Genomic DNA, 25,764 nt, shown 5'->3' with positions numbered 1-25,764 from the left:
AAAAAAGTCCTTTGAAAGAATACTCAATTTCCGCCTGTTTTTTCGCTTACGCAGAGACTGGGAAGCTTTGAGCGTAGTGGCACGCGAGCCTTTTTCTAGCTTCCTTTTAGAGCTTAAGTCAGGTCCCCCACTGATTCACCCCTCAGTACCTCGGATTAGCACTTACTTAGTTAAGAAGGCGTGAAAACCTATCGCGAGAGAATTGATAATTATTTAGGTAAACTGAAATAGTAGAGACGTTGATCAGAAAACTCCATGGGTAGCTATTGGCCGTTTATGGTAATTGGCATGGTTAATATGCTAGCAACGTCCTATCAAGGTATAATGGATGATGACATACATGATCTGAATGACAATTGCCAATGGCAAAGAAAAATATCTCGTGTTGATCAATAAGCTGTCACTACTGCTCAAGGCGCGCCCTCGGCACCAGTACTGTGCCTGGTCAAACATATAAATATGTCTAAAATCCCCTCATATCTAATATACTCTTCCGTTGTCTGATTCTCAAGTTCTTGTGCATTTGCCATTCATATCGACAAGATGCGCGGCTTGAATTCCTTAGCAGTTTTGCTTGCTGCCTCTGTTACTTCAGTGGTAGCTATTTTGCCACATCACGAAGCCCATGCAAAATATGCAAAAAGAGCACAGCCAAAGAAGGTTCTCCCGAGGCAACCTGCAGTGAAGCCAAGATCAATCTCGAAGTATTTGACAAATTCAACGGCTTGTAAGTCAATTTCCATTTCATGCTATACGTTATCCTAGGGGGGTGTTGTCTGGCCAGAATGTGTATTGATTTCAATTCTAGCTTTTGCCGTCAATGGAACCGGACTACCCGAGATCGACTTCGATCTTGGTGAATCATATGCCGGAACTTTACCCATCAGCACCAATGCTAGCGACACAAATCGATTGTGGTTTTGGTTTTTCCCATCCGAAAACCCTTTGGCGGAAAAGGAGATCACAATATGGTTAAATGGCGGTGTAAGTTTATATACCCAAGATCTTCATCTCCCATTCTAAAAGACATTACTAAATATGTCTCTAGCCAGGGTGCTCATCTCTTGACGGACTGTTTCAAGAAAACGGACCTTTCAGTTGGCAATCTGGCACATATGCACCTATTCCAAATCCATACTCATGGACCAACTTGACCAACATGATCTGGATCGATCAACCCGTCAGCACTGGATACTCGCCTGGAGATATCCTTGTTGACGATGAGATCGATGTTGGAAACCAATTTGCCGCATTCTGGAAGAATTTCATTGATACCTTTAGCATGCAAGGCTACAAGATTTACATCACTGGCGAGAGTTATGCTGGGCAATATATTCCATATATTGCTAGTAACTTCTTGGACCGCAACGATACCACATACTACAACTTGAAGGGTATTCAGGTGTGTAGCCATGAAAATGAATCAATGACGATGTTGTGTGCTAACCAGATGCTAGATCAATGATCCCTCGATCAACGATTTCGATACAATGGGTTCGGCCCCTGTTACAGCTGCAGCTCTATACTATCAGAACGTCCTTAACCTCAACGATACTTACATTGCAAACATTACTGCACGAGCAAAGTCTTGCGGTTACACCGACTTTCTCGAATATGCATCAGTATTCCCTCCCGCAGGACCAATCCCAACAGCTCCAAGTTCAGGAGAATATGGCTGTGACCTTTACGATGACATTTACAACGCAGTCTACTACGTCAATCCATGTTTCAATATCTACCATCTCACAGATTACTGTCCATTCTTATGGGATGAACTCGGATTCCCATCTCTCGGTGGAGGTCCCAACAACTACTTCAACCGTACCGATGTCAAAGAAGCTCTCCATGCGCCAGTCGATGTTGATTACTTCATCTGCTCTGGTGGACCCAATTTATTCCCACATGGAGATAAATCCATTGATTCTGCCCTCGGTCCTCTCCCCTCTGTCATCGAACGCACAAACAACGTTCTCATCGGCCACGGACTTCTCGATTTCCTCCTGTTCGCCAACGGTTCTCTAATCACCATCCAAAACATGACCTGGAATGGTCTCCAAGGATTTCAAGAGGCTCCTTCTTCGACCCAAAACTTCTACGTTCCATACCATGAATCCCTTGGTACCATTCTCTCTATTGTGAACGATGCGATTCCCAACGCACCTCCGCAATATGATACTGCAGGTGCGGGATACCAGGGAACTTGGCACACGGAAAGAGGACTTACGTTCTCGACAGTCAACTTGGCGGGTCACCAGATTCCTCAATATACTCCCGGAGCAGGATATAGACATTTGGAGTTCTTGTTGGGGAGAATTGCTAATTTGAGCGTGGTGGGTGATTATACGACACAGACGGGAAATTTCACGGGGGTTAGTGCGCCGTTGAAGATGAGGGGGTTGTATTGAGGCAATGATATAATGAAATAATAGATATGGAAAAGTTAGGGATATTAATGTGGGTAGTATATTCGCACTTGTACAGGAAGTCTACTGACACGACGCTGAGAAATACAAACGAATGTCACAGATAGATATCGTAATACATTATTAGCATCTAGATGATAATGCAAATTGGTTCCTCGACAACCTGAATTCTCATTCTACACTTAAAATTGATATCATACGAAGATAGCAACAAGGTTTTCTAGTCTTCGGCCTTGGATCTACAATGGAAAACTTTAACCTTAAAATGACCATCTCTTATTCCTCATTGTCGCTTTATCAAGACATCTCTCCTCGTCCTATCCCTTCTTTTCTCATTATCATCTTCCCCATGCCTCCAAAACAAATCTAACGGCTCAAAAAAGTTTGCAAGCCTCACTACTAACAGACACAGTCGCTGACTAGGTATATCTTTATGGTGCCTAGACATCCGTTATCACAATCTCAGATGGCAGATATCTGATACGCTGAAAGGTAATCAACTCCCCATGAAACTGTACTGTCTGTATACGTGATTAGAAACCAAGCACCCAGATAATCTGCTCAAAGTTATCAATAAAATAGCACTTAGCAATGGAAAGAAGAGCCAGGGCATCACATCGAAGTACCTATGTACTCGTAATAGGCAGTACATGGGTGCGAGCGGAACTGGGATGAAATGGGACGGAGAAGGGCTCGAGCGGATACAGTTTCTGGCCGTTGCCCGTTCACCCCGCTTGCTCGTATATTATGCTCCGTTCACTCGACCTCTCAATGGGTGTTGTCAAGGCGAGGAATGATAAGTTTATTGGAGATGGGGATTCATCCATACTGTTGAGACTTTGAGGGTAATGTTGGGCTTTGGTCTCTTTGATTGCATTCCTTACTGATTGCATATGTGGAGTTGGAATTTGTGAGTCAATAACTGGAAGGTTATGAACTCATTATCAATGAATGTATCTCTCTACCATTCTTTTGCAAGAACTATTTGCATGTGAATAGGTAGGTAGGTAGGAAAAGTAGATACACAAATGCGTAATGCGCCACAAGCGCCACACTTCACATTCATCATTGCTCCCCGGCCAGCTTTAACTTTATGATTGACATGTGAGCCAAATAATAAAAATACCTAGGCAGGAATCGTCGAATGTCCCAACACAAGGACGATCCAACGGCACAGCTTTGACGATATCCATAAATTCTGAGCTGTTCAATCCTCCTCGACATATTCTGTTGAGTTGCCCTAAGAAATTCCTCCATGACCTCCCAGTCGAACCTTCAATATTCTCTTTCGATACTTGTATTGCACCAAGTGTTCGATACTCCCAATCCACCATGATTAACAATTCATGGGCCGAGTATGTCTTTATCCGCATTTGTATTTTCGCGCTGCAGAGTATACCACTTGTTAGTTTAGCATATTGTTTCAGTCTCGCATCTACTACTTTCTTTACGAATTATGAATTTTACAGAGTCTCGCGCGGTTTAGAATGGGTGTTCCTGGCCGAATCTTTCTTTTTTCTCTTTTGCTTCCTGCCGTATCGCATTTGGCTTCAACAAGAAGCTATACATCCGCCGGCACCTTCGCGAGAAGAGAGAGCGATTTTATATCAGAGGTGTTCGGATAATATTACGGATCCGGAGGCGTATTTGCAGAAATGGTTTTTGGGTGCGGATATTCGGGATATTAGGAAGGAGAATGTAAAGGAGTTCTTTCTTTGGGCTTTCTTTAATCGTGGTGGACCGCCTGGGGATGATGATGAGGAGTTGGAGGAATACATTGGGATTTTGGAGAGGCAGCTAGGGAGGGAGATTCCGGAGGGAAGGGGAAATGCTAAGTGTTTGAGGTTGACCTTGGATGAGGTTGTTATGTCGCATAGGAGTTTGATTTGGTATTGTGTAAGTATTCTTAATCTTCATGTGTTGATAATAGAAGATGCTAATCTTATTCACCACAGTGTGTCGGATTTGTTGACTTCCTAACATTTTGTTCCCTGCGTTATCACGGCTTCAACTTTTATCGCACGAATCTCAAACAATCCCTTAGCATCATTCCCGTTCGCCCGCACAGTCTATTCACTACGTATCATTCGCCCGCTCAGCATATATCGTATTGGCACCGACCGCACACTTCGAAAACCAAACTCCCAGTCGTTTTCATCCATGGCATCGGCATCGGTCTATATCCCTATACCCAATTCCTCAATGAACTCAATGCCTCCACCGGCACACCCGATGATCACATTGGCATTCTTGCTCTTGAAATAATGAACATTAGTTTCCGTCTCACTCATTCTGCCCTCTCGCGTGAGGAAACCGCTCTCGAAATTTCCCAAATAACCAGTCAGCATTTTGGGCCAAATCAGAAATTCGTCCTGATTTCTCACTCGTACGGTACGGTGGTGACCACGCACCTTCTGCAATCTCCAATTTTATCCTCGCGCATCGGCCCAATTGTTCTCATCGATCCTGTCTCTATCTGCCTACATTTACCTTCTGTCGCATTTAATTTCACTCGTCGAATCCCGAAAGATGCGAATGAATATCAATTGTACTATTTCGCAAGCATGGATCCAGGAGTTAGTCATACATTGGGAAGGAAATTCTTCTGGAATGAGAATGTGCTATGGAAGGAGGATTTCGAGGGGAGGAAAGTTACGGCAAGTTTGGCGGGAAGAGATTTGATTGTGGACACGGAGGCAGTGGGGAGGTACTTGAGTTGTGGAAACTTATCCGGTCGATCGACTCCGAGTCTGAAGGCTACGAATGGAAATGCTAATGGGACAGTCAAGAGTACTTCGAATATGAATGTCGCGCCTTTGATAGATATTGACGAGTCGGAAGCTGGAGAAGCGGAAAGACCCGTAGATGGAGAAGTAATACGAGAAGATAACGTGGATGTAGAAGATGAGGACGAGTGGAAGTATAGGGAGTGGAAGGGAGTAGGAACAGAAGTTTTATGGTTTGGCACGTTGGATCACGCGCAGGTTTTTGATAAGAAGACGACCAGGAGGAGAATTATTGATGTTGTGAGGAAATACTGCGAGGACGATTAGAAAAAGGGGGTAGGGGTAATGCAGGAAATCTGTCTGCGATTCGGGGAGTTTCGATGAGTAGAGAACAAGGGGGATTAGATTCGATTAGATATCGAAGACTTAGACAGAAGAGGCGTATAACATAGTGGAGTGGGAGGAGAAATAGACATGGAGTAATTCGACTATAGTCCTCCAAAGACCTTTAATTCTCGTCGAATACCTAAGAACTATACCAAGGACAAGAATGATAATGAAACGCATGCTTCTTCGCTCAAATGCGGCACACAATGAACAAAGTGAATCACGCATCAAGATTGAATAGAACTACCTAGGTATTCTCGTATTCAAACCCCCAATTGATAAGCTATACAATTTCAGAGTCCCCATCCAGATTTATCTTACTATTACAACCTCAAGAAAAAATCAAAATACTCTTCTGCTTGCCAAAAGGCGTGTGTAGTTTCATGTCTTGGATATGGAATTCTTCAAGGTATCTGGTTCATTTGGTCTATACTAAGTCTGTATCAAGGTAACATCTTTCGAATCTCCCCTCACTCTACTTTCCCTCGTGCAAGAGCATACATGATTACATATATTTCGCACAATTGTGAAAAGGTGACTGTAAATCTATACCTCGAAATATCTACCTACCTAACTACCTTCATATCAGCACAGCATATTTATCTAGGTACTCGTAGATATCCAACATCCAATATTATCCCCGCAAATAAGTAGCGCTATAATCTAGAACCATACCCTTCCCTTTCCTACCCCACCCTTCCCTTTCTGCATATACAGTACTCCTTTCAGCTTCCCCGCATTACCTAGCGAGCCTAGGTTCCAGATAGCAGGCGTGCCAGTTATTTATTAGCTCCTCCTCACCGGCGACACCGACGAAACGACGCAAGTACGCGGTGCGAAAATCTATCTACGGTACGGAGACTGATGAAAAGGGCTAGAACGCGGGATGCAAAGTGGAGAGTGGGTCCAGCTGAAAGAAGAGCAGCTGAATGGTAGCGTGCGCGGGTGCGACAATTTAGGTTTGGGGATACGGAGGGGGCTAGAACGCTGTGGATTTGTGTAGAGGGGAAGATGAGGGAATTTATTTCATTTTGTGTGGTTTGGTCGCTTTGGTGGCGGCGTGGAGCTGGCTGAGTTGGAAATGAGGTGGCTTTGTGGTTAATGCTGAGACGGTGGGAGTGGGATACGATGGGTGGGAATGGAGATAAATAGGAGAGTCCCAGCATCGTTAATGTTGATGATGGTTCTGCATCAATTGTCTATTCCAACATGTCGTTCATAAGTGAAAGTATCATTCCAGATTGCCGAATCAAGCCCGCCCGAAAACGCATCATAATCTGCTGCGATGGAACCTGGCAATCTGCCGTCTCTGGAAAAGAGAATTGTCCATCCAACGTAACGCGTCTCTGTCGCGCCATCAACAGCGTCGCTCGAGACCCAAAAGATGACAAAGACTGGCAACAGGTCGTTTGGTATGATTCTGGAGTTGGAACCACATCCACGGGTCTGGGACCTGGACTCGAGGGAGCTATTGGTCAGGGATTGGAAGGAAATGTGATTGAGGCGTACAATTTCTGTGTACTGAATTGGAATCCGGGAGATAAGATTATGTGTTTTGGATTCTCTCGGGGCGCGTATACGGCGAGGACGATTGCAGGCTTGATTTCGGATATTGGGATTTGTTCGAAGAGGCAGCTTCAAAATTTTCCTGATTTGTGGAAGTTGTACAAGCAGAAAAAATCCGGGGAAGACGGGTCCAGAAAAAGATTTTATGGCAGTGCTCTGTACTATAGTTGGCGAGAAGGGAGAGTTGCTGACCCGCAACCGGATCCAGAGGATCGCCCTGATAGGGGGTTAGTTTGGGATATTAAGGCTCATGGTGAATGGGCTCCTGAAGAATCAATGGAAGTAGAGGTAGTGGGAGTCTTTGATACTGTCGGAGCTTTAGGATTGCCAGAAGTTTTTGGGATGGAATTGCCCAAATGGACAACTATTGGTGATAAGCCTGAATGGCACAATGTTGAACTTTCAGCAAGTAAGTCCTTCTACTGATACAGCTGCGTTAACCAGAAAACTAATTCACATCCCAGACATCAAGCATGCATTTCAAGCGCTAGCCCTTGATGAGCACCGTGAAGCATTCACACCTACTCTTTACTACATCAAAAAGCCCGAGGATTTTACAGACGCTGAAATAGAGGCACAGCGGACCATATCTGATAATGCAAATATAGAGTGGTATGATATGGTTTCTAGTCCTGAACCTAACCTCGATAAATTGAGAGATCTGGCCAAAATCCGAGACGAAGCTACCGAAAGGGTCGTTAAGATGGAAGAAAACAATAAGATGAAGAAAGCACTGCTCACTGGTGAGAAGGTACTGGAACAAGTCTGGTTTCCTGGCTACCACATACACATTGGTGGCGGATCAAGTGATACGCTATTGAACAAGGACAATATGGAAGAAATGTCCAACATTACGTTAGCATGGATGCTAGACCAGATTGAAAAATATGTGTCGATTGACAGGGAAACCATAAAGGAAGACGGTTATGATCGTCAGGGAAGATTTGCGCAACTGAACAACGAGCGCCAAGTTCACCTAGACAGAGAAAAGGAGCGCGAGAAAGAGGGTTGGGGTCAATGGATTTGGCGAAATGGCAAATGGGCAGCTTCCAAAGTTGCTCATCCGCTGACTGACGAAAAGAACATTCACTATGAGGACCGACGACACGCGTGGGGTGTTGGAGATCTGAATGATAGTTTCACCACCATGTATAAAGCCAACGGATCGAAGCCACGCACACCAGGTCGCTATGCTCTTGATAAGAAAGGAAACAAACTGGGCGAAACACATGAATATATTCACCCAACTACGGGATTCAGAGTTCAACAGCTGGATAAGAAAGCAGAAGAAGCGAGGAAACAGAAGGATCATAGGGACCACAAGAACTGGGAAAAATTGAGATATAGACCTATCGACCTAGAGGGTGACAACTACAAACGCCAGGAGAAAGTTGATGAGCAAGGAAAAGTGACAGCATATGAGTATGTTTTCAAGTACAAAGATTGTTCCGAGACGCTCCCAGAATGGCGGTTGGGTGATGCGGATTGCTATGAGAGGCTCGCTATCGAAGGTTCTGCTGCATATGACTATGTCGATGAGCTTGATCAAACTTTGGAAACTGGTATTAAGACTGTTCGTCTTGACTTCTGGGGTGACAAAGCATCGTCGTTTCAAGTCGTCTCTAATTAATAAAGGCATAAGGGTGGCTATATTTCGGTCTGTAAGCGCTTGGTTTGTATAAATTGTATAAATTGTATATAATTTCAAAGTAGTATATTATTATTTAAGGGGACTTTCATTGATACATATATAATAAACATGATAGTCCTCGAATATAAGAAGGTAATAAATGCGAGACAGGGAGACTGAGAGATGAGACTGTGAAAGTTGATAAGATTTTCTCAGGAGGGGCAGAAGATAATCAGGGACCAACTGAGTAGTGCCACACTTCTCCATTAGCGGCCGAGCCCCGCATCCACCCTGAATTTCGTCATTGGTTGCTGGGGTACAGGTATAATGTACAAATAAACAAGGCTTGGAAGGCTCTGTACTCCAGACAATTCACCATCACGCGGCTCAGCTAACATTAGGTCGGTATTTAACTAATACGCATTTCAAGCTTTTTGTTTCTTTCTTTTCTTCTTTTCGTTTTGCTGTAGCAACCACTTTGACAACCACTTTGACAACCGAAATTTACTCTTATGTTCTCCCTCGAAACATATCCCTTTCCCAAACATCCACGCATCTATAGAAACAATAGATTCAAATCCTTCCTGCCTACCTAGTACTTCCCACAAACTCACAAGCTCGTTCATCATATTCGCAAAAATGTCGGAGCAAACTCAAGAACCCCTCGTCGATACAAGTTCCGTTGTAAGACCAGCACAACACGAACGTCAAAAGAGTTTAGAGAAGTTGTATGCCGACAGGCCGACGGCTCATGAATTGAAGGAGAGACATATTTTGTTGGATACAGATGCTGCACCGTACGTTTTTCTCTTTCTCTACGATCCTACTAAATACTCTCCCCATTTCCATACTTCCCCAGTCTGCTATCGTGTTCTGGCAGTTTGTTCGTCAACGTGCTAATTGCGGGGTAAACAAAATAGTGGTATTCAAAGTGCTCAACATGCACTCGAACAACAAAGAATTTCGGATAGTTTGAAGAAGAATTTGGAACATCGTCCTACCAAAGAGGATTTGGTTGAACGTATGTATCAACTTCTATCACAAATGCTTTTTTATGTATTTCATTTCGATCGAAACAAACGCTAATACTGAAAACCAGGTAATATCCTCTCCTCCACAAACGCCGCTCCAGGTATCCAAGCACAACAAAAAGAATTGGAGAAACACATGCGTGCGGATAGTTTGAACGAAAAATTAAGTCATCGTCCGCAACCGGAAGAATTGGTAAACAAGGGTGTTTTGAAGGAGGATCCTACGAGTCCGATTGAAGGCAGTAATGAGAGTGCCGAGAAGAGATACGAGGAAGCTATCGAGGAGGAATATGCTAAGAGAGAAGGAGGTGCTTAGATTTACGGCGATCTATTGTGATTGGGCTGGAGGGAGTTTTTGATTTTAAAGTGCGAGGGAGTTGTCATTTAGCATGTATGCGTCGGATATGATTGCAACAATGAGAAAAGAGGAATACAGACGATGAATGTGAAAATGGGAATAGGAATCGGAGAGCGAACAGGGATGGGTTGAAATACGCGACTAGTTTCTGCGATTTTCCAGTACACAATGAATTACACCACAATTCTCGCATATGATTGACTCATTTGGTCTCTTCGAGTGTTCTACTTTGTTCATGTAAGGATTTTGCTTTCTATACCAGTGGATCAGTCTACTCTGTGGTTTATTCTCAAGGATAGCTACAATACGCACTTTCATGTATCCTGAATAGCACTACGAGTTGCTAGGCTGGAAGCCCAAAGCTTGTAGATTTGACATTTATATTGTTAGCTAGCGAGAAGTGGGAATCTAGTATGATGTCATTGATTGGTGCATTTACCTACTAGTTCTAGATGGATTGTACTACTGAAGATGTAACTATTACTGATAAGCCACCGATGCACCGCGACATGTTATTGGGTATCTGGAATTTATGCAAAAGAAAAAAAAAATCATGCTCTGCCCATCCAAAAAGCCCATCAAATGAACTCCCCCAAATGCTAAATCCCATCCCCACACATCATTGCTTGATTCTGATACCCCGTTTCAAAAGCACAACTTTCGCTGTTTAGGATCACTAGGAGTATTTCCTTTATCCTTTGATCTCTCTCCTGCCTTGGTTTTCCTTGAACTACCAATTTGAGATTTGTGACCACTTCCGGATGCAGATGGTGTCTCAGATACCCCGGACGTCTCTTGAACTACGTCTCTGATTGTCTGTCTCGAAAGGCAAAGATCAATATGCTCATTGAATTCCTTTTCATTTGTCGCTTGTGGCCGCTGACAAACGGGACAGTCCCACCATTCTTCTTCCACCACAGCGCCGTCCTTCGGTTTGGGATTTGGCACAATTTCCTTTCCGTGATGTCGCCGTGGATCGTTTTCTTCAAGTTGACTTAAGCTTTCCATTTCCTTGAATTCCTCTTCTCGTTCTTGACGCTCGGCATCTTCGAAGAGGAGTTCTTCGGGCCAAACTTCCCATCGCTCCTCGGAGTCATTGTCTTGGAGATCCGATGCTTTTCGTTTTGTTGCAGAGGAAGATTTGCGTTCATTTTCGCCGACATCATTCCCCCGTGAGTCTTGTTTTCTAAACCCGAAAAAGGCCATTGTGTCGGGCTTTTTCATGCTGATTAAATTTGTACACCGGAGCCCCATTAGTCGTAATGTCAAACCCGGCATCTCCGCCTCCAGTTTCTCAAGCATAGGAAGAGAATATTTGTACAGATCTTCGGCTAAGAAGACAGCCTTTGGTGGGGCCGCCTGTCTTGTAAGAACCTCATAAGTTTTTAGTTTCACTTTAAGAACTAGAGTTCGCCCTTTGAACTGTGTTCGTTGCATGTCTTTTTCCAACTCCTCAGCTGTATGTCGAAGTTTGCTTCGAAGTTCTGTAGCATCATTCATATCATTGAATGTACTTTCAGTGCCGACACTCTTGCGGGTATACTCCTCGGCCGGTTTGACGTCTGTTCTCCCGAGTCCAAGATAGCATTGCATTAGAAAAATGAACGCCTTTTCTCCAAACAATTTGGGTAGATAGTGTCGCACATTGTAGATATCTCCGCATGTATTGACGCCTATGGCGCCTAGTTCCCTTTCGAATACTCGTCCGATTCCGTTAACTTTGCGAGTTGGAAGGTCTCGCATAAATCTCATAATCTCAATTCGATTATTTGCAACGCGATATTGACCATTAGGCTTATTGTAATTCGAGCATATTTTAGCCTAATTATACTTAGTCAGTATATTGATATCTAAGCTCATTCTCATATTCTACAGCAACGGGTCAATGATAATAGTGTCCCGCCTCGCCCGTCGTACCGCTGACTTCTAAACTTGCAGAATGTACTCACTATCTTAGCATTGGCTGCAATTCCAGCAGATATGGTTACCTTCGTTTTCTCATGAACCTCTCTTCTCAGCTGTTCAACGGCAGCCTCCGGGTCAATATCATTCCTTTGACAGTACTCCGTGATGTTAAGATATGCCTCATCAATACTAGCACTCTCGAACCGTGGATCATAGTCCACCAAAATTTCCCGGACTTCTTGTGCCTTCGCGGTGTATTTATCGAAATTCAGAGGAACCTGAATTAATTGCGGGCACAACTTCTTCGCTATGAACCCCGCCATCGCACTTCTGACCCCAAATCGCCGTGCGTGATAATTGCATGTTGTGACAACTCCTTTCCCAACAGAAAATGGAACATTTTTCAGTTCCGGACGGTCAAGCTCCTCTACTGCAGCGTAAAATGCGTCGCAATCAATATGGACGATGGTTTGAGTCAGATCTCTTGTGAGTTCGAGCTCTGCAATCGTAGTGTCTGCTCGTCGACGGTCGTGAGCTAAATCAAGCTTCTCCAATTCAGCCTTCTTTTTTAAAATTCGTTCAATCTTTACTGTCAGGGTCTTGTCTCTTTCCTCCTCGTGATTGAAATATTTGGACCCCTTCGAAGCATTGTAGATGATCTCGGAAACCTGGTGACAAAGTTAGAGAGACCACAAGCATACTTCGGTCGCCACGTACCTTTGACTGGTCTACAGAATCTTGTCCAGATTTTGTGAGAGACGGGCCTAGTAGAGAATATTTGAGAGACTTATGCTCATTCTCGTCCTTTTCTGGAGTTGTTTCCGCTGCCATATCTCGATGTCCATGGTCGACTCGTGGCGATTGTAAGAAACGCGAAAGGCATAATTGTTTGACGCGCTGTCATGCTTTCAATATAGAAAGGTATTATGTAAGCGACTCAGAATATCACTTCCTTCAGAAAACCCCCAATGAAATGATAAGCAGATGTTCATGATTTTAGATCGTCTTTCAAGGAGTACTAGTTTTGCATACGTTAAGCAATGTAGAATTTTAGTGTGTCTAATAAAAGTCTACAATAGCTTTCAAAAAGCAAGTTCATCATCAAATGATTGTGAGCGGGCTCGGCTAAACTTACTCCGATATATTTAATCGATAAAAAAAAGTTACGCATGTTATCGAATGGATGAATGATACCACAATCCAGTAGCAACCATGAGTATGCATAGAGTAGCCCGCGCTGTGGCTTCAACGGAAGCTTGCGCTGGAGTGCTACGTGGGAGTGTCCCAAGAGCAAGATTTTTGTGCCTGAACTCACCTTTGCAAGGGCTCGGAGCAAGAAATGCGATTCTCGGTGCCAGATTGGGAGGAAAGAGACATTTCTCTCAATCGCCAATTATTAGAGCTGGTGTTGCTCAAGCAGTGTTAGAAAAGGCTGCCGCAGATCCATCAGCCCTCACCCAAGAAGCCATTGTCGACAATCTAAATGCCGCAGAGAGGGATCGATTGAGGAGGGTCAGAAACATTGGTATCGCAGCACACATCGACAGTGGCAAAACGACCGCCACAGAGCGAGTTCTCTTTTACACTGGAAGAATCAATGCTATTCATGAAGTCCGAGGAAAGGATGCAGTAGGCGCAAAGATGGATTCCATGGAATTGGAGAGGGAGAAAGGTATTACAATTCAATCCGCTGCTACATTCTGCGACTGGTTGAAGGTTGAGAATGGGAAGGAGGAGAAATATCATATAAATTTGATCGATACCCCTGGACATATTGATTTCACAATTGAGGTCGAGAGAGCTTTGCGAGTACTGGATGGAGCTGTCATGATTCTTTGCGCTGTCAGTGGAGTTCAAAGTCAAACGATTACTGTGGACAGACAAATGCGAAGATACAATGTTCCTCGTATCAGTTTTATTAACAAGATGGACAGAATGGGTGCCAATCCTTTCAAGGCCGTCGAGCAGATCAATCAAAAATTACGAATCCCAGCGGCAGCACTTCAAGTCCCCATTGGTTCAGAAGACAGCTTCAACGGTGTTGTTGATTTGATCAGGATGAAGGCTATCTACAACGATGGGCCCAAAGGAGAAATCATCAGAGAGACTGATGAAATCCCAGAGGAACTCAAGAAATTGTGCGAAGAGAAGAGAGCTCTATTGATCGAAACATTGGCCGATGTCGATGACGAGATTGCCGAGATTTTCTTGGATGAGAAAACTCCATCTATCGAGCAAATGAAGGCTGCTATCAGACGGGCAACCATCAACTTGAAATTCACTCCTGTCTTGATGGGAAGTGCTTTAGCTGACAAGTCAGTGCAGCCCATGCTTGATGCAGTCTGCGATTACTTACCAAATCCTGCTGAGGTTGAGAATTTGGCGCTTGACAAGCGAAGAGCTGAAGCCCCTGTGAAGCTTGTTTCTTATAATGAGCTACCATTCGTTGGCTTGGCCTTTAAACTTGAAGAAAGTAATTATGGTCAATTGACCTATATTCGAGTTTACCAAGGATCCTTGAGAAAGGGCATGAACGTGTTCAATGCTAGAACCGATAAGAGAGTCAAGATCCCTAGAATTGTGCGCATGCATTCCAATGAGATGGAGGAAGTTCCTGAAATTGGAGCCGGAGAAATTTGTGCTGTGTTCGGAGTTGATTGCGCTTCTGGAGACACATTTACCGACGGTGGTTTACCATACTCTATGTCTTCTATGTTCGTACCAGATCCCGTCATTTCCTTGTCTATCAAACCAAAGACAACCAAAGACGGATCCAACTTCAGTAAGGCTATGAACAGATTCCAACGTGAGGATCCAACATTCCGTGTACATGTTGATGCCGAAAGTCAGGAAACCATTATCTCTGGTATGGGAGAATTGCATCTTGATATTTACGTGGAGAGAATGCGAAGAGAGTACAAGGTCGAAGTTGAAACCGGTAAACCTCAAGTCGCTTACAGAGAGACCATCACTGAACATGTGGCATTCGATCACACTCTCAAGAAACAAACTGGAGGTGCCGGTGATTACGCTCGTGTCGTTGGTTTCTTGGAACCTATTGAGCCTGGTCCAAATGGTTATGCTCCATCAACTTTCAAGGAAGAAGTCACCGGAGGTTCTATTTCTGACAAGTTCTTGTTCGCTTGCGAAAAGGGATTCCTTGCCTCTTGTGAAAAGGGACCCCTTCTCGGTCACCCCGTTCTCGGTACCCATATGGTTGTTAACGATGGTGCAACCCACATGACAGATTCTTCTGAAATGGCTTTCAAGAATGCCACTCAACAAGCTTTCCGAAAAGCTTTCAAAGAAGGAAAACCACAAGTTCTTGAGCCTCTCATGAAGACCACCATTACAGCACCCAATGAGTTCCAGGGGAACATTGTTGGTTTGTTGAATAAGAGAAACGCTATCATCAGTGATACGGAGATCGGACCAGAAGATTTCACTCTTATTGCGGATTGTAGTTTGAATGCCATGTTCGGATTTAGTTCGCAATTGAGAGCGGCTACGCAAGGAAAGGGAGAGTTTGGTATGGAATTCAGTCATTACGCTCCTGCGCCAGGACAGTTACAGTAAGTGGTTTCTTGTATTCTCGCTGTTATTTTAATACACCTCATGCTAATACATCATCTAGAAAAGAGCTCATTTCCAACTACGAAAAGGCACAGGCTGATAGACACAAGAAGTAAAATGGATAGCTGATGATGATTTGGAGGACTTAAGGAATTGGTAGTTTGGCGAAAATGTGTTGACGAGTGACGAGACGGATGCCACGAAACTATAATGGGGCACAAAAATCTTTAGCACAGTTCCACGGCGAATGGAATACAATGTACAGATATACGGATATGAGGGGCGTACAAAACAAAAATTTCCATGAGTGGATGAGTGAGTGCATGGTTTGAAAGGAGGAATCACGTTTTTGGACGAACGGATGGATATTTAAATGATTAAGTGGGAGATGGCCTACGAAATGGAAGGGTACATGGAAGATACCTTTACTGTATATTACTATAGCGAATAGATGAATAAAGACCTCTCGACTTAAGGAATAGAAGAAATGGTATATGCGCCATCATAGGTAAAAATCAACACTTAATGTGATTCCTAAATTTCTAAAATGAAGCTTTATGCCAAAGAAATTTCCAGTCAATTCCCCAAAGCTCTTTCAGTCCATTCCCACAATTGCTTTGCCAAATTTGAATCCTCGGCCGTTGTGTCCAACGTTGAATTGCTCTCAACACCCACCGGCATGTAATATGCGCCATTGGCCAGCTCTTTCTTTTTTGCTCCCGCGGCAGCCCACGTCTGATTCATAATGCCTTGCTCAACCGTTATTGTTTGGCTTACACTAGTTATATAGACAAACCATTTATGCCAAAAAGATAAGTTTGAGACTAGCCCCGTGTTGATGACTCCTGGATGGACCGCTACAGACGTTATCTGTGGATAACGACGAGCAAGCTCTGCTGCATACAGTATGTTGGCTACCTTGCTTTGTCCGTAGCGGCTCCACGTCCCAAAGGTCAAATCCTCTTGGGTTGTTCTCAATTTATCGAAGACAATGCCTTGACTCGGATGAAATTTCCACCCCAAGGAAGTATTCAAGACAACTCGCACGTCGGAGGAGGGGAGCTCAGCAGTCTTCAGCATGATTGGTAGTAAATGATGGAGAACGGCAGCATTGCCGAGATGATTTGTTGCGAACTGGATTTCGTATCCGTCTTTGCTCAGAGCAGCAGGCACGGCCATGATACCTGCGTTGCCCATGAAGATATCAAGACGATCATGCTTGAACGTCTTGATACCGGCCGCGACTGATGAGAGTGAAGACAGATCGATAGGAAGAAAGGTCAGGCCCGCTGATGGGACATCCTTCTTGATAGATTCTATGAGAGCTGACGCCGCGTTATTATTACGTCCCGTGAAGTAAATGTGTGATGGGTTGTGTTTCGCAAGGACTCTGACTGTATTGCTTCCAAGTCCGGCTGTGCCTTTGATACCATTAGCTTTTGTGAACAATCACGACTAGGGTAGCTTTTAGGGTCCTCACCTCCAGTGACCAAGATAACTTTGTCCGTCAAAGTGGGTATATCCCTCTCCGGCCTAAAATTAATATCTTGAAGGCCGCCCATACCGGCAACTTGACCAAAAGATGAAGCAGGTAAAAGTGGTAATAGTAACAATAAAAGTAAAAATAAAGGGGATGAGGACTTGGAATTGACTGAAATAAGTTCTTGGGGCAACTTGCACGAAATGCTCAAAGATTGCTGTACAGATAGACGACTGCAATTGAACCAAGTGAAGTATTAGTGATTCTTTATTTGAGAAAGTGATCGATACTTATACACTTGAACCTCAACTAGGGAGTCCTGAGCATGGCATCGCTACTGCCATCAGCTTACAAGCCAGTTTCCCAAACAATACTAGTAGACAATAACTAAGTGGCCAACTCTGGCTCACACATGGGTGCCACTGGGTCACGTTGATGAGAAGAAGAGCTGTTATATCAGAATCTAGACGAACATATCGTTTCCGAAGCGTTCTCAAAGGATGAGATCCATGAAATGCAGTGGCTCGCTTGGTGGCTCGTGTGGATGAAGGCTAAACTGTATTTGGGTGAATTTGTGTAAGCAAGATGCATCAACCAATCAAGAGCTTGCTATCTACCCGCCGGCCCCCCTCGGGACGATACTTCCTCCTTCACCCGAGACGACATTCAATCTTCTTCAAAGATGGTGGAAGTGTTAATATAAAAGTTCGCTCTTTTGATTCAAGAACTGTAAGCAGATTGCAGAAATTCACTCTTATTGCCCCAACTGCTTATCTTCTGCTTAGTCTTCAATTGCTTGAAAATTGCATCAAACAAAACCATGAATATCATGCAGAATCTTTCTTTTAGAGTAGAGCCAATGAACCAACTGGCAGAGGTAGATATTAATCCTTTTTATCACCACCTGGATTTCAAAAATGCTGATTGCTACTCAAAGGCTAAAAAGGACGAGGATGATTGGACGGGTACAACAAATGCAAAGGAAAGGAGAAAGCGACAAAACCGTTTGAATATCAGGGCTTTCAGTATGTAAATTGCAGAAGTTTCGGATCATTCCTCCCTGTTCATCTTCTACTTCTAGTGATGTTTCAAATTTATTAGAAAAGAAGTCTAGTTGGCCTTCACCCACTGCAGATACCATAGCGATTCTCCAACGAGCTGTTTCTTATCCCTATTTTAAAGAGTCTCTCAGAATTTTGGACATTTGGATTCGGCAGTAACGTAGCTGACTTGGCCGCAGGAAGACGGAAGGCACTTGAAGCAAGATCCACTCCCAAAGACCGATTCGTTATATGGAAGCCACAGCCCCAGCCCAATAGTTCAACTCAGAACTCCCTTCCCACAGCAAAGCCTCTAGATCAGCAGCTCGCAAACATAAATCAAGCTTCAGAGGTACCAGGTTTAACATTTCCGCTGCCTCTAGATCACCTTCTTACGCTTATTCAATACAACGTTCTCCGCGCTTGCATGACAAACTCGACCATTCTAAACCTACCTCACACCACTGCCACTGAGTGCCGCAGCATGCTCAGCGCCCCCATGTTCCCAGCCCCTTCCACTATTCCACCCTCTCTCTCTCCGACCCCATTACAGCTCAGCACTCCTCATCCCCAATGGATAGATGTACTTCCGTGTCCGAAAATGAGAAACAATGCCATGCTTACTTTCCATGAAATCGATGAAGATGATTTGTGTAGGGATCTGTGTGGAGGTATATTTGAAGATTGTAATGATTTGGATGAGAAGGGGATGCTGGTCTGGAATGATCCGTGGCATGCAAGTGGATGGGAAGTCACAGAGGGGTTTGCGAGGAAGTGGGGCTTCTTGTTGAAGGGATGCCATGAAATCGTCGAGGCTTCGAATAAGTGGAGAGAATTGAGGAGTGAAGATAGGTTGATTATCGAGGTTTGAACTGATCACGATCCTTATTTTCTTATATATCTCTTTTTTTTTGTTGCGGGGTCTCTCGTACATTACTATGATAGTGGCAGGTTTAACAATACCCCAAGTAAGATCGGATCTATAGATAGAATAGTATCTAGGCATTTGTGCGTACGTTATTTATGTCCGATCTTTAATTGAATAACAATCTGTGGTCTTGGCCCAATCGGTAGGTAACGATATGACATGCGATGGTTATCTGAGACTGAGTATGATTATACTATAGACAAGTGCGAAACAAAGTGTATGTAGCTAGGAGAGTTGGCATGATTGCTGGAATGCTCGAATATTGATACCCGCGCAAATCGATCAGAATGGATCCCCCTAAGACTGGATATAAGAAAAATCACCTGGCAAAATGCGTCCAATCCGCAATCACGAAGATCAGTCTATCCATGAAATCCAGCAGCAACGTCATAGGGTGCGTCCAAAATTGGTTTCTACCAAGGAGATGCTCAGATCTAGCATTTAATGTTCTCATCTGACTGAAGTTGACTAACAACGACAGCCCAAAAAATTGGATTCAAAATTCCCAGGTCATCTTGAAAATCGATAGTTCGGATGGTAATACATCGCTAAATATAGCGTCTGCAGGATTTTCAGGGGTGCGATCCTTCTCGCTAGGAACCGCTAAATCCTCCGCATCTGCCGATTGATTGAAGCGGTGCTGTAATCTCTATCTTTGGCGACATAAGGATCTTGAAATCAAATGCAACGCACATGACGTCAAAGCACGCTAATTTTTATAGACAGATGCAGCGAATGTGTTCGACGGGTTTCAAATGTTGCTCAAGAGACATTGAAATCAACTGGCAGAACAAATTACCGATGTAGGGAGAACAAGTCTAGAGGTTGGCGCATCCTACGTTATTGACTGTCAGTCTTAGCATAAATTTGAACAAGGTTGCAATCTCCAGTGTATAATCATCAAAAAGGATAGAGGAGTGGCTCCCAACTGACATCATCATCATGTTAGAGATAGCAGTGTGCAAAGAATGAAAACGTCAATCGCTGGTAGGAATCCGAGCTACCCGTCAATCGTTGATTATGGAAGGAAAAAAACTTGAAGTCCAACAGCCCCCAATCTTATGCTCTCAGCGAGAGTGAATGATACCCCATCAATACACTGGCATTTGAGATGAGACTAAAATTGCCTAATCTTAAGAAAAGAGGGATGAACAAGGAACAACGTTTAGCTGCTCATATGGAAAGGGACTGCAACTTCCACACTTCCTCATAACAATCCCATACTTGATCTTTGTTTTCATCACGATGTCGATGGTGTAATTTCGAGCTGAAATACTGCCCCAAATCCCTCAGAACGTATCGCAACTCACGTTGGACCTAGAACTGCAGAGCTATTGGCAGCGAGAGTTTCGACTCAAAAGATTTCAAAAGTCATGATCGATACGCCAAAAATTACCTTGATAATATGAAAGTTATACCGGAATTGTCCAACATGTTTGTGCAAGATTCAATCTCGGAAGAGGGACCTCTTGCTATACAATTCGTCTCTGGTCGGGCAAAGGATCAAACAACCCAAAGCTTGATACGATCGCATGCGATGTCTGCCTTTCGGAGTAAGCAGCGACAGGAGAAAGCTAAACGAAAGATCGCCACGCAGAAACTTATGCCAGTTGAACGCGTCTGTGACGTTTCGAAGTCTAGTCATAGTCCATCAAGCTCATCGCACGTAAAATCATTCCCATGTAATACGCTTGATCCAATTCCTGAAACTGGTACCAAGAATCACCAATACGGATGCGACCATGAGACTTCACTTGAAGTCACACAAGTGGGACTACCATCATTATTCACTTTTGCGCCCGCTCAACCCGACCCTTCAAGCTCCGTACCCCATCTGCCACCTGATATAATTTCCAAATACTCCCGAGAGGTGAGTACAACTAAACAAGTTGGTGCGTCGCGTCATGGATTCCCGAGGCGATTGTGATGCCTATGATAATGATGGTTTTGCTGAGAGCTAAAAATTGGTTTAGCTTTGATGTTTTGTTCGCCAGGGCCCGAGAAATTAGTTGATTTTCCAAAAGCTGCCGGACAAGCCTTATCGACAAGCATCATTTATATGATATATGCCTATTCATGCTCGGTTCGAGGGACGATAAACGATGAACTGGCTACAGGATTGAGAGATGCAGCCATTGCACAAATTGGGCAGAAACTAGCTCAAGAAGGGACATTATGGTCCAATGCTACAATAGCGTCAATAGCCTATTTCTCAACAGGTATTTGGGTAGGTGAGGAGTATCGGGGATGGAGCATCGGGGATGGAGTATCGGGCGGCTAATGATGATATTTTAGGCAATTGAACGCAATGCAGAGGAAGTTGAGGCACATATGACTGGCGTAGAATTGTTGGTCAAGAGACGAGGACTGGAGAGCTTTGGAGCTTATCCTTTTGGACAAACAATCCGAAAGTACCTAGTAATGTAAGCCACCTACCCTAATGCGAATACCAACTTTGTGATTAATGCAGACATAAGGCGTCACATTATTGTGAAGGCTATCAGGGCCGAGGAGCTTCCTCTGAGCTTCAGCAATTCTTTGATTCAATTGAAAGAGAATGAACCTCAATGTCGGCGATTTGCGTCCCCGTTATATTGTCCATCCGGTTCATTCGAGTCTGTCAGACAGTTGAAAGGATTCGACGACTCCCTGATCCAGGTTCTATACATCGCTAAGGATTTGATCGACCTTATCATTGAGGGATGCGAGCAAACGGTCGATAATGCCAATTACCAAAGCCGCTTATCTGCAGCTTTGTACTTTGTACAGCCGTGTACTGTCAAAATGGGCCCTTCAAATCTGACATCCCAGTACTGGATTTTCGAATGCTGTAGACTTGCTACCCTTATAATATTTCAAGCTATAAAAACCTGCACCCCTCTTCCTTCAAGCGACGAGTACCTCACATCGGCAATGATTTGCGCCATAGAAAGAACGGATGTTGACGAAACTTGGGGGGACGTGTTAGGCATATTGTATTGGGTATCTATCATTGCTTGTGCGTCAAGTCAAGGTCGATCAGACCCTGGAATTCTGGATTCGAGATTAGGCAGGACGATTTTCAAGATAGCCTCTTCCGTACAAAATTTCGAGTACGCAACAGGGCCTGCCCAGAAATTTGCGCAAATGCAAATGGTTTTGGCAAGGAGATATAAATTGGCTGCCGCTGGAAAGATGCAAGATAATAACTGAAGCAATTGAAAGAAGGGACAATGAGAAATGGGTGATCAATAGCTCTAAGCTGGCAGGGGAGATCGTAGTGTTTCGGATTGAAAGTTCACCATTTCATTCCTGCAATACGAGATGCACGAGAGTATACAGTGGTCTGTGCGTTGATTACAATTTGACCTCTTAGCGTGACTGGAAATCGGTTACATGGTTGATCACAATAATGATTGTGTATTTAGAACCAAAATCTTATATGTCAATACTCTAAAGTGATAAAAATAGAACTGTTCCACATAAGAAAAAGACTAATTATGAACTCAAAGTAGTCCCCCATCCTTTAATCAGGGGCACCAGTTCCCCACAATAGCTCCTCTCGAACTTGACATACCTCTTTGTCCCTCCAAAACTCCACGCCACGGCATTCATCTCTTCCCTATCATAACTAGGTGCAAATTGCACAAACTTTTCCAACTGCGCATTGATTGCCGGCCACTTCTTCGCCGCTCTATCTGGCAATTTCAATGCATAATAGCCCACCCTCTCGATTTCTCCGCTATCGACCTTGATTGTGACCGCGAATGTATACCCCACTGCATTAAGGAATTCTTGCATTTCAAAGAATTGAGTTTGACTCGGTGGTTCTGCACCAGCTAATGCGTTGAAAGAAGTAGCTTGTTGTAGAGAAATAGGTCCCTGGGCCCGAAAATACAAATTCATAGTTCCCTTTTGGTAGTCGACCGCCACATGACGAACCTTCTCCAACTCCAGCGCCTTGAATCTCTCCTCATGTTGGATCAAGCTCTCTGGCACGCCCTTGGCACTCAAGATATCACTGAGTGGTCTCATGCCTCTCATGTATACCCAGGCTTTTACCAAACCCTTCTCTGCGTCGAAATCACACGATTCTTCTGGTAAGCCATCATACAACGAGCTCCAGGATGTAACCAATTTCCCAAGGGTGCTGACAACATCCGGAGACAAAAGGCCGGCGGATGACGCAATGGCCACAGTATCTATGGGTCTTCGGGAGTAGAAGCGATAATTTAAAGCATCACCCAGACGGTCTGTTGCACGCCATAGAACAACACCGTCATGAAATGAATCAGAGAAGACAGAGAGAATCTTTTTGGTTGTGGACTCGGAATATGGTGCGTTGATCGCAGCTGAGAGGATTTGAATATCGTTGAGAAAGCGCGATTGATCGAACTTTGAAGTTTCAGAGGCCACTTGAACAACCATTTTGCTCTTGGAGTAACAATTATTAAGTGAAACACAATTTTCTCATGATCATGATTCTGGAAATCTAAATATATATATCCCGAGGCCCTTAGACTCGCTCATGGCCGATGTAGTGACTGCTGGTGACCAGCGCCATAATCTCGGCACACATGCAAAGCAACCAGACTGGTATTCAAACCCCGAGTCTCGTAAGGAATTTAACTTTAATTTGATGATAGAAATCTTCCACGTTCCACTCGGAGTCAAGATGGTTGCGTTGCGGAGGATCAAAATGTGCAAAACACAAGGATTGAATTCTCACCGCATGTTTCCACTATTAACCGATGCACGGAATCTGCAACGCGCCCAGAGCCATGGTATTGGGAGGATGGGTCTGTGGAGATAATTCCATCCATCCTTCTGGAATTGTTAGTGGTGTTGGTACTGGCTGTTATTGGCTTGGGATATACCAGATCAACGTTGTAGTGTGTAATCACAGCTTATTTTAATTCGGGATTACGTGGGCCCCCACCCGAAGACAATGACCGGCAATGACCCGGAATCCGAAGTATATTACACTTACCCCTATTCAACGCAGATGTGGCTATTGGTGTATGGGCTGTTATAATCCCATTGATTTCCGATCCGCTCCATGCGGAATTCATACACTTCTTTATGTAAGACATCACAGATGAGGCCGCAGTATGACTTGATCGCATGATTCTGGTTACGCCCAATTAATCTTTCGGTCATGTCATACGAATGTCTGTAAACGATAGCATCATGTTCAAGGGTGTTAACTTGCAGTGATGATTTGTCGTATTCTTTGTGAGTTATCATGTTCGTATATCCTTTCCATGTCTCTCTCGCATACATCCTGGCCGGAATACTCGCCAAAATGTGGATGATCTCGAAGATCAAGAATTTCAAATCCAACTCCGGCTTTTTGATGCATCGTTTCTAGGCTGCTTTTCAGAAGACCGCAATCTTTCTCGATGTTTCACTCTTTCTCTTCTTAGCTCTCCCCCAACATTCCTCCCCTCTTTCTTCCTCCTTGTAGCTGAAGAATGGATCTCTTTTCTCCTCGCTCTGATAGTAGTATCTAGGTCATTCTTTTCCTGGCCTAGAAAAAACAAAGGCTTGGAGCAGAGGACTGTCTTGAATAGAAAAAATATATATGAAAAAGCACACAAGATTCAAATTGCGTAAATTCATGTTGAAGAAATACTCCAAATGACTATAGAACAACAGGGCAAAATAACATCATCACCCCTTTCCCCCTCAGAATACCAGCTTCTACTATTCATTTCTCCTCTCAATCTAAATTGGAACATTTCCTTTCCAGTTCTATGCCAAGAGTGATTGGCCATTCCTTTCCTCCACCTAATGCTTGGTAATAACGAACCTTTCACATTCTGCTCTCCAGGAGAAGGGCGAACGGCGAAAGCGGAACAACAATGCCTCCTGTTTTCGATGCTCTGCTCGAAGTGTTTATAAACTTGACGAAAATTGAGAGCCTCAATGAATATTTTGCTTGAAATACATACTGCCGGGAAGTTCGGAATTGGTCGCCTGTTCTACAACCTTGGCTTCACTTGAATCTGCCATAAGAAAAACCAAAGCCAGCTGCAACCAGAGTAGTGTTCGGTTTCAAGGAGATGCATTATTCGCAAGCCTATGCATCCAGGATTGAGGCTGGCAAATGTGTAGACCAGTCTGTTGACTTGTGCTGCAGATGTCTTGAAGCCGTGTGACCTGACGTTATGTCTTGAACATTGCTTGAAGAGACGCGGTCAACGTCCCTCTGTAGCTGTATAATTCGTTTCAGAAGTTGTTAGATGTGACTGTCAAATCAAACTGTCAAGAGCCTGGAGTCGTCATGATCAAAGACAATTTAAGGTAAGAAGATGCAGGAAGTTTTCGTAAAGCCAGTGTAGGGTTCAGCTCATTCGCTTGAGTATACCGGGGTAGATTTTCCGGTTTGGGGGGGGGGGGGGGGGGAATGAGTTTGACGCTTATACTGTGATTTGAATGTCTGCGAGATATCCACACAGCGATGATTTTCTGCCTAGTAGAATGGCGATTCCTCCTATGAGGGTGGTATTAGCGAGATGTGATCTTAGAACTCCAAGTCTGTCAAACATTGAGTTTCCCCCCTCAAGATTTCTGCCTGTCACAACCGATAGGTAGCATATTAACGTCGCTAAAATATAGTCTTCTTATCATGCTTGGTCTCGTGTACTAATAGACATACTAAATGGCGAGGACAAAAAATTCTGACCAGATTCCTCTATCAGTTGTGACTGTGTTGACATCATTGGTTCAGGTCGT

General features: G+C 44.0%; 10 protein-coding genes across 10 annotated transcripts; 7 read left to right on the top strand and 3 right to left on the bottom strand.

The window, feature by feature from the left end:
• Positions 1–543: 543 nt before the first annotated feature.
• EAE98_002937 (uncharacterized protein) lies at positions 544–2,405 on the top strand (the record flags this gene model as incomplete). Its single annotated transcript, XM_038950557.1, has 4 exons — positions 544–727; positions 809–984; positions 1,049–1,402; positions 1,458–2,405. The coding sequence occupies 4 exons, from the start codon at positions 544–546 to the stop codon at positions 2,403–2,405; spliced, it is 1,662 nt and encodes a 553-aa protein (XP_038813086.1).
• Positions 2,406–3,755: 1,350 nt separating this feature from the next.
• On the top strand, positions 3,756–5,476 carry EAE98_002936 (uncharacterized protein; the record flags this gene model as incomplete). Its single annotated transcript, XM_038950556.1, has 2 exons — positions 3,756–4,319; positions 4,379–5,476. The coding sequence occupies 2 exons, from the start codon at positions 3,756–3,758 to the stop codon at positions 5,474–5,476; spliced, it is 1,662 nt and encodes a 553-aa protein (XP_038813085.1).
• A 1,166-nt stretch (positions 5,477–6,642) lies between these two features.
• EAE98_002935 (uncharacterized protein) lies at positions 6,643–8,888 on the top strand. The gene is made up of 2 exons (XM_038950555.1): positions 6,643–7,511; positions 7,567–8,888. Exons 1-2 carry the CDS (start codon positions 6,746–6,748, stop codon positions 8,730–8,732), a joined length of 1,932 nt encoding a protein of 643 aa, XP_038813084.1. The 5' UTR covers positions 6,643–6,745; the 3' UTR covers positions 8,733–8,888.
• Positions 8,889–9,371: 483 nt separating this feature from the next.
• Positions 9,372–10,079, top strand: EAE98_002934 (uncharacterized protein; the record flags this gene model as incomplete). The annotated part of the gene is made up of 3 exons (XM_038950554.1): positions 9,372–9,529; positions 9,653–9,753; positions 9,832–10,079. 3 exons carry the CDS (start codon positions 9,372–9,374, stop codon positions 10,077–10,079), a joined length of 507 nt encoding a protein of 168 aa, XP_038813083.1.
• A 687-nt stretch (positions 10,080–10,766) lies between these two features.
• Positions 10,767–12,857, bottom strand: EAE98_002933 (uncharacterized protein; the record flags this gene model as incomplete). The annotated part of the gene is made up of 3 exons (XM_038950553.1): positions 10,767–11,942; positions 12,071–12,694; positions 12,744–12,857. 3 exons carry the CDS (start codon positions 12,855–12,857, stop codon positions 10,767–10,769), a joined length of 1,914 nt encoding a protein of 637 aa, XP_038813082.1.
• Positions 12,858–13,186: 329 nt separating this feature from the next.
• EAE98_002932 (uncharacterized protein) lies at positions 13,187–16,108 on the top strand. The gene is made up of 2 exons (XM_038950552.1): positions 13,187–15,598; positions 15,661–16,108. The coding sequence occupies exons 1-2, from the start codon at positions 13,239–13,241 to the stop codon at positions 15,713–15,715; spliced, it is 2,415 nt and encodes an 804-aa protein (XP_038813081.1). The 5' UTR covers positions 13,187–13,238; the 3' UTR covers positions 15,716–16,108.
• A 67-nt stretch (positions 16,109–16,175) lies between these two features.
• Positions 16,176–17,384, bottom strand: EAE98_002931 (uncharacterized protein; the record flags this gene model as incomplete). Its single annotated transcript, XM_038950551.1, has 2 exons — positions 17,080–17,384; positions 16,176–17,020 (listed from the first exon to the last, which is right to left on the bottom strand). Exons 1-2 carry the CDS (start codon positions 17,159–17,161, stop codon positions 16,176–16,178), a joined length of 927 nt encoding a protein of 308 aa, XP_038813080.1. The 5' UTR covers positions 17,162–17,384.
• Positions 17,385–17,745: 361 nt separating this feature from the next.
• On the top strand, positions 17,746–18,990 carry EAE98_002930 (uncharacterized protein; the record flags this gene model as incomplete). Its single annotated transcript, XM_038950550.1, has 3 exons — positions 17,746–17,956; positions 18,017–18,104; positions 18,320–18,990. Exons 1-3 carry the CDS (start codon positions 17,900–17,902, stop codon positions 18,988–18,990), a joined length of 816 nt encoding a protein of 271 aa, XP_038813079.1. The 5' UTR covers positions 17,746–17,899.
• Positions 18,991–20,452: 1,462 nt separating this feature from the next.
• On the top strand, positions 20,453–22,239 carry EAE98_002929 (uncharacterized protein; the record flags this gene model as incomplete). The annotated part of the gene is made up of 4 exons (XM_038950549.1): positions 20,453–20,939; positions 21,021–21,274; positions 21,343–21,470; positions 21,525–22,239. The coding sequence occupies 4 exons, from the start codon at positions 20,453–20,455 to the stop codon at positions 22,237–22,239; spliced, it is 1,584 nt and encodes a 527-aa protein (XP_038813078.1).
• Positions 22,240–22,524: 285 nt separating this feature from the next.
• EAE98_002928 (uncharacterized protein) lies at positions 22,525–23,454 on the bottom strand (the record flags this gene model as incomplete). Its single annotated transcript, XM_038950548.1, has 1 exon — positions 22,525–23,454. One exon carries the CDS (start codon positions 23,452–23,454, stop codon positions 22,525–22,527), a length of 930 nt encoding a protein of 309 aa, XP_038813077.1.
• Positions 23,455–25,764: the final 2,310 nt, after the last annotated feature.

This window comes from Botrytis deweyae (genome assembly GCF_014898535.1).
Source record: "Botrytis deweyae strain B1 chromosome Unknown BDEW_005, whole genome shotgun sequence".
Taxonomy (NCBI): domain Eukaryota; kingdom Fungi; phylum Ascomycota; class Leotiomycetes; order Helotiales; family Sclerotiniaceae; genus Botrytis; species Botrytis deweyae.
Note: the sequence above shows the minus strand (reverse complement) of the source record. Positions and strands in the feature narration are given on the sequence as shown.

Bases quoted from the DNA above. Each gene is read 5' to 3' on its own strand.
- EAE98_002935 (XM_038950555.1), top strand. From the start codon at position 6,746: ATGTCGTTCATAAGTGAAAGTATCATTCCAGATTGCCGAATCAAGCCC. The intron at 7,512-7,566 runs GTAAGTCCTTCT...TTCACATCCCAG, and splicing joins CAATGTTGAACTTTCAGCAA to ACATCAAGCATGCATTTCAA.
- EAE98_002932 (XM_038950552.1), top strand. From the start codon at position 13,239: ATGAGTATGCATAGAGTAGCCCGCGCTGTGGCTTCAACGGAAGCTTGC. The intron at 15,599-15,660 runs GTAAGTGGTTTC...TACATCATCTAG, and splicing joins CCTGCGCCAGGACAGTTACA to AAAAGAGCTCATTTCCAACT.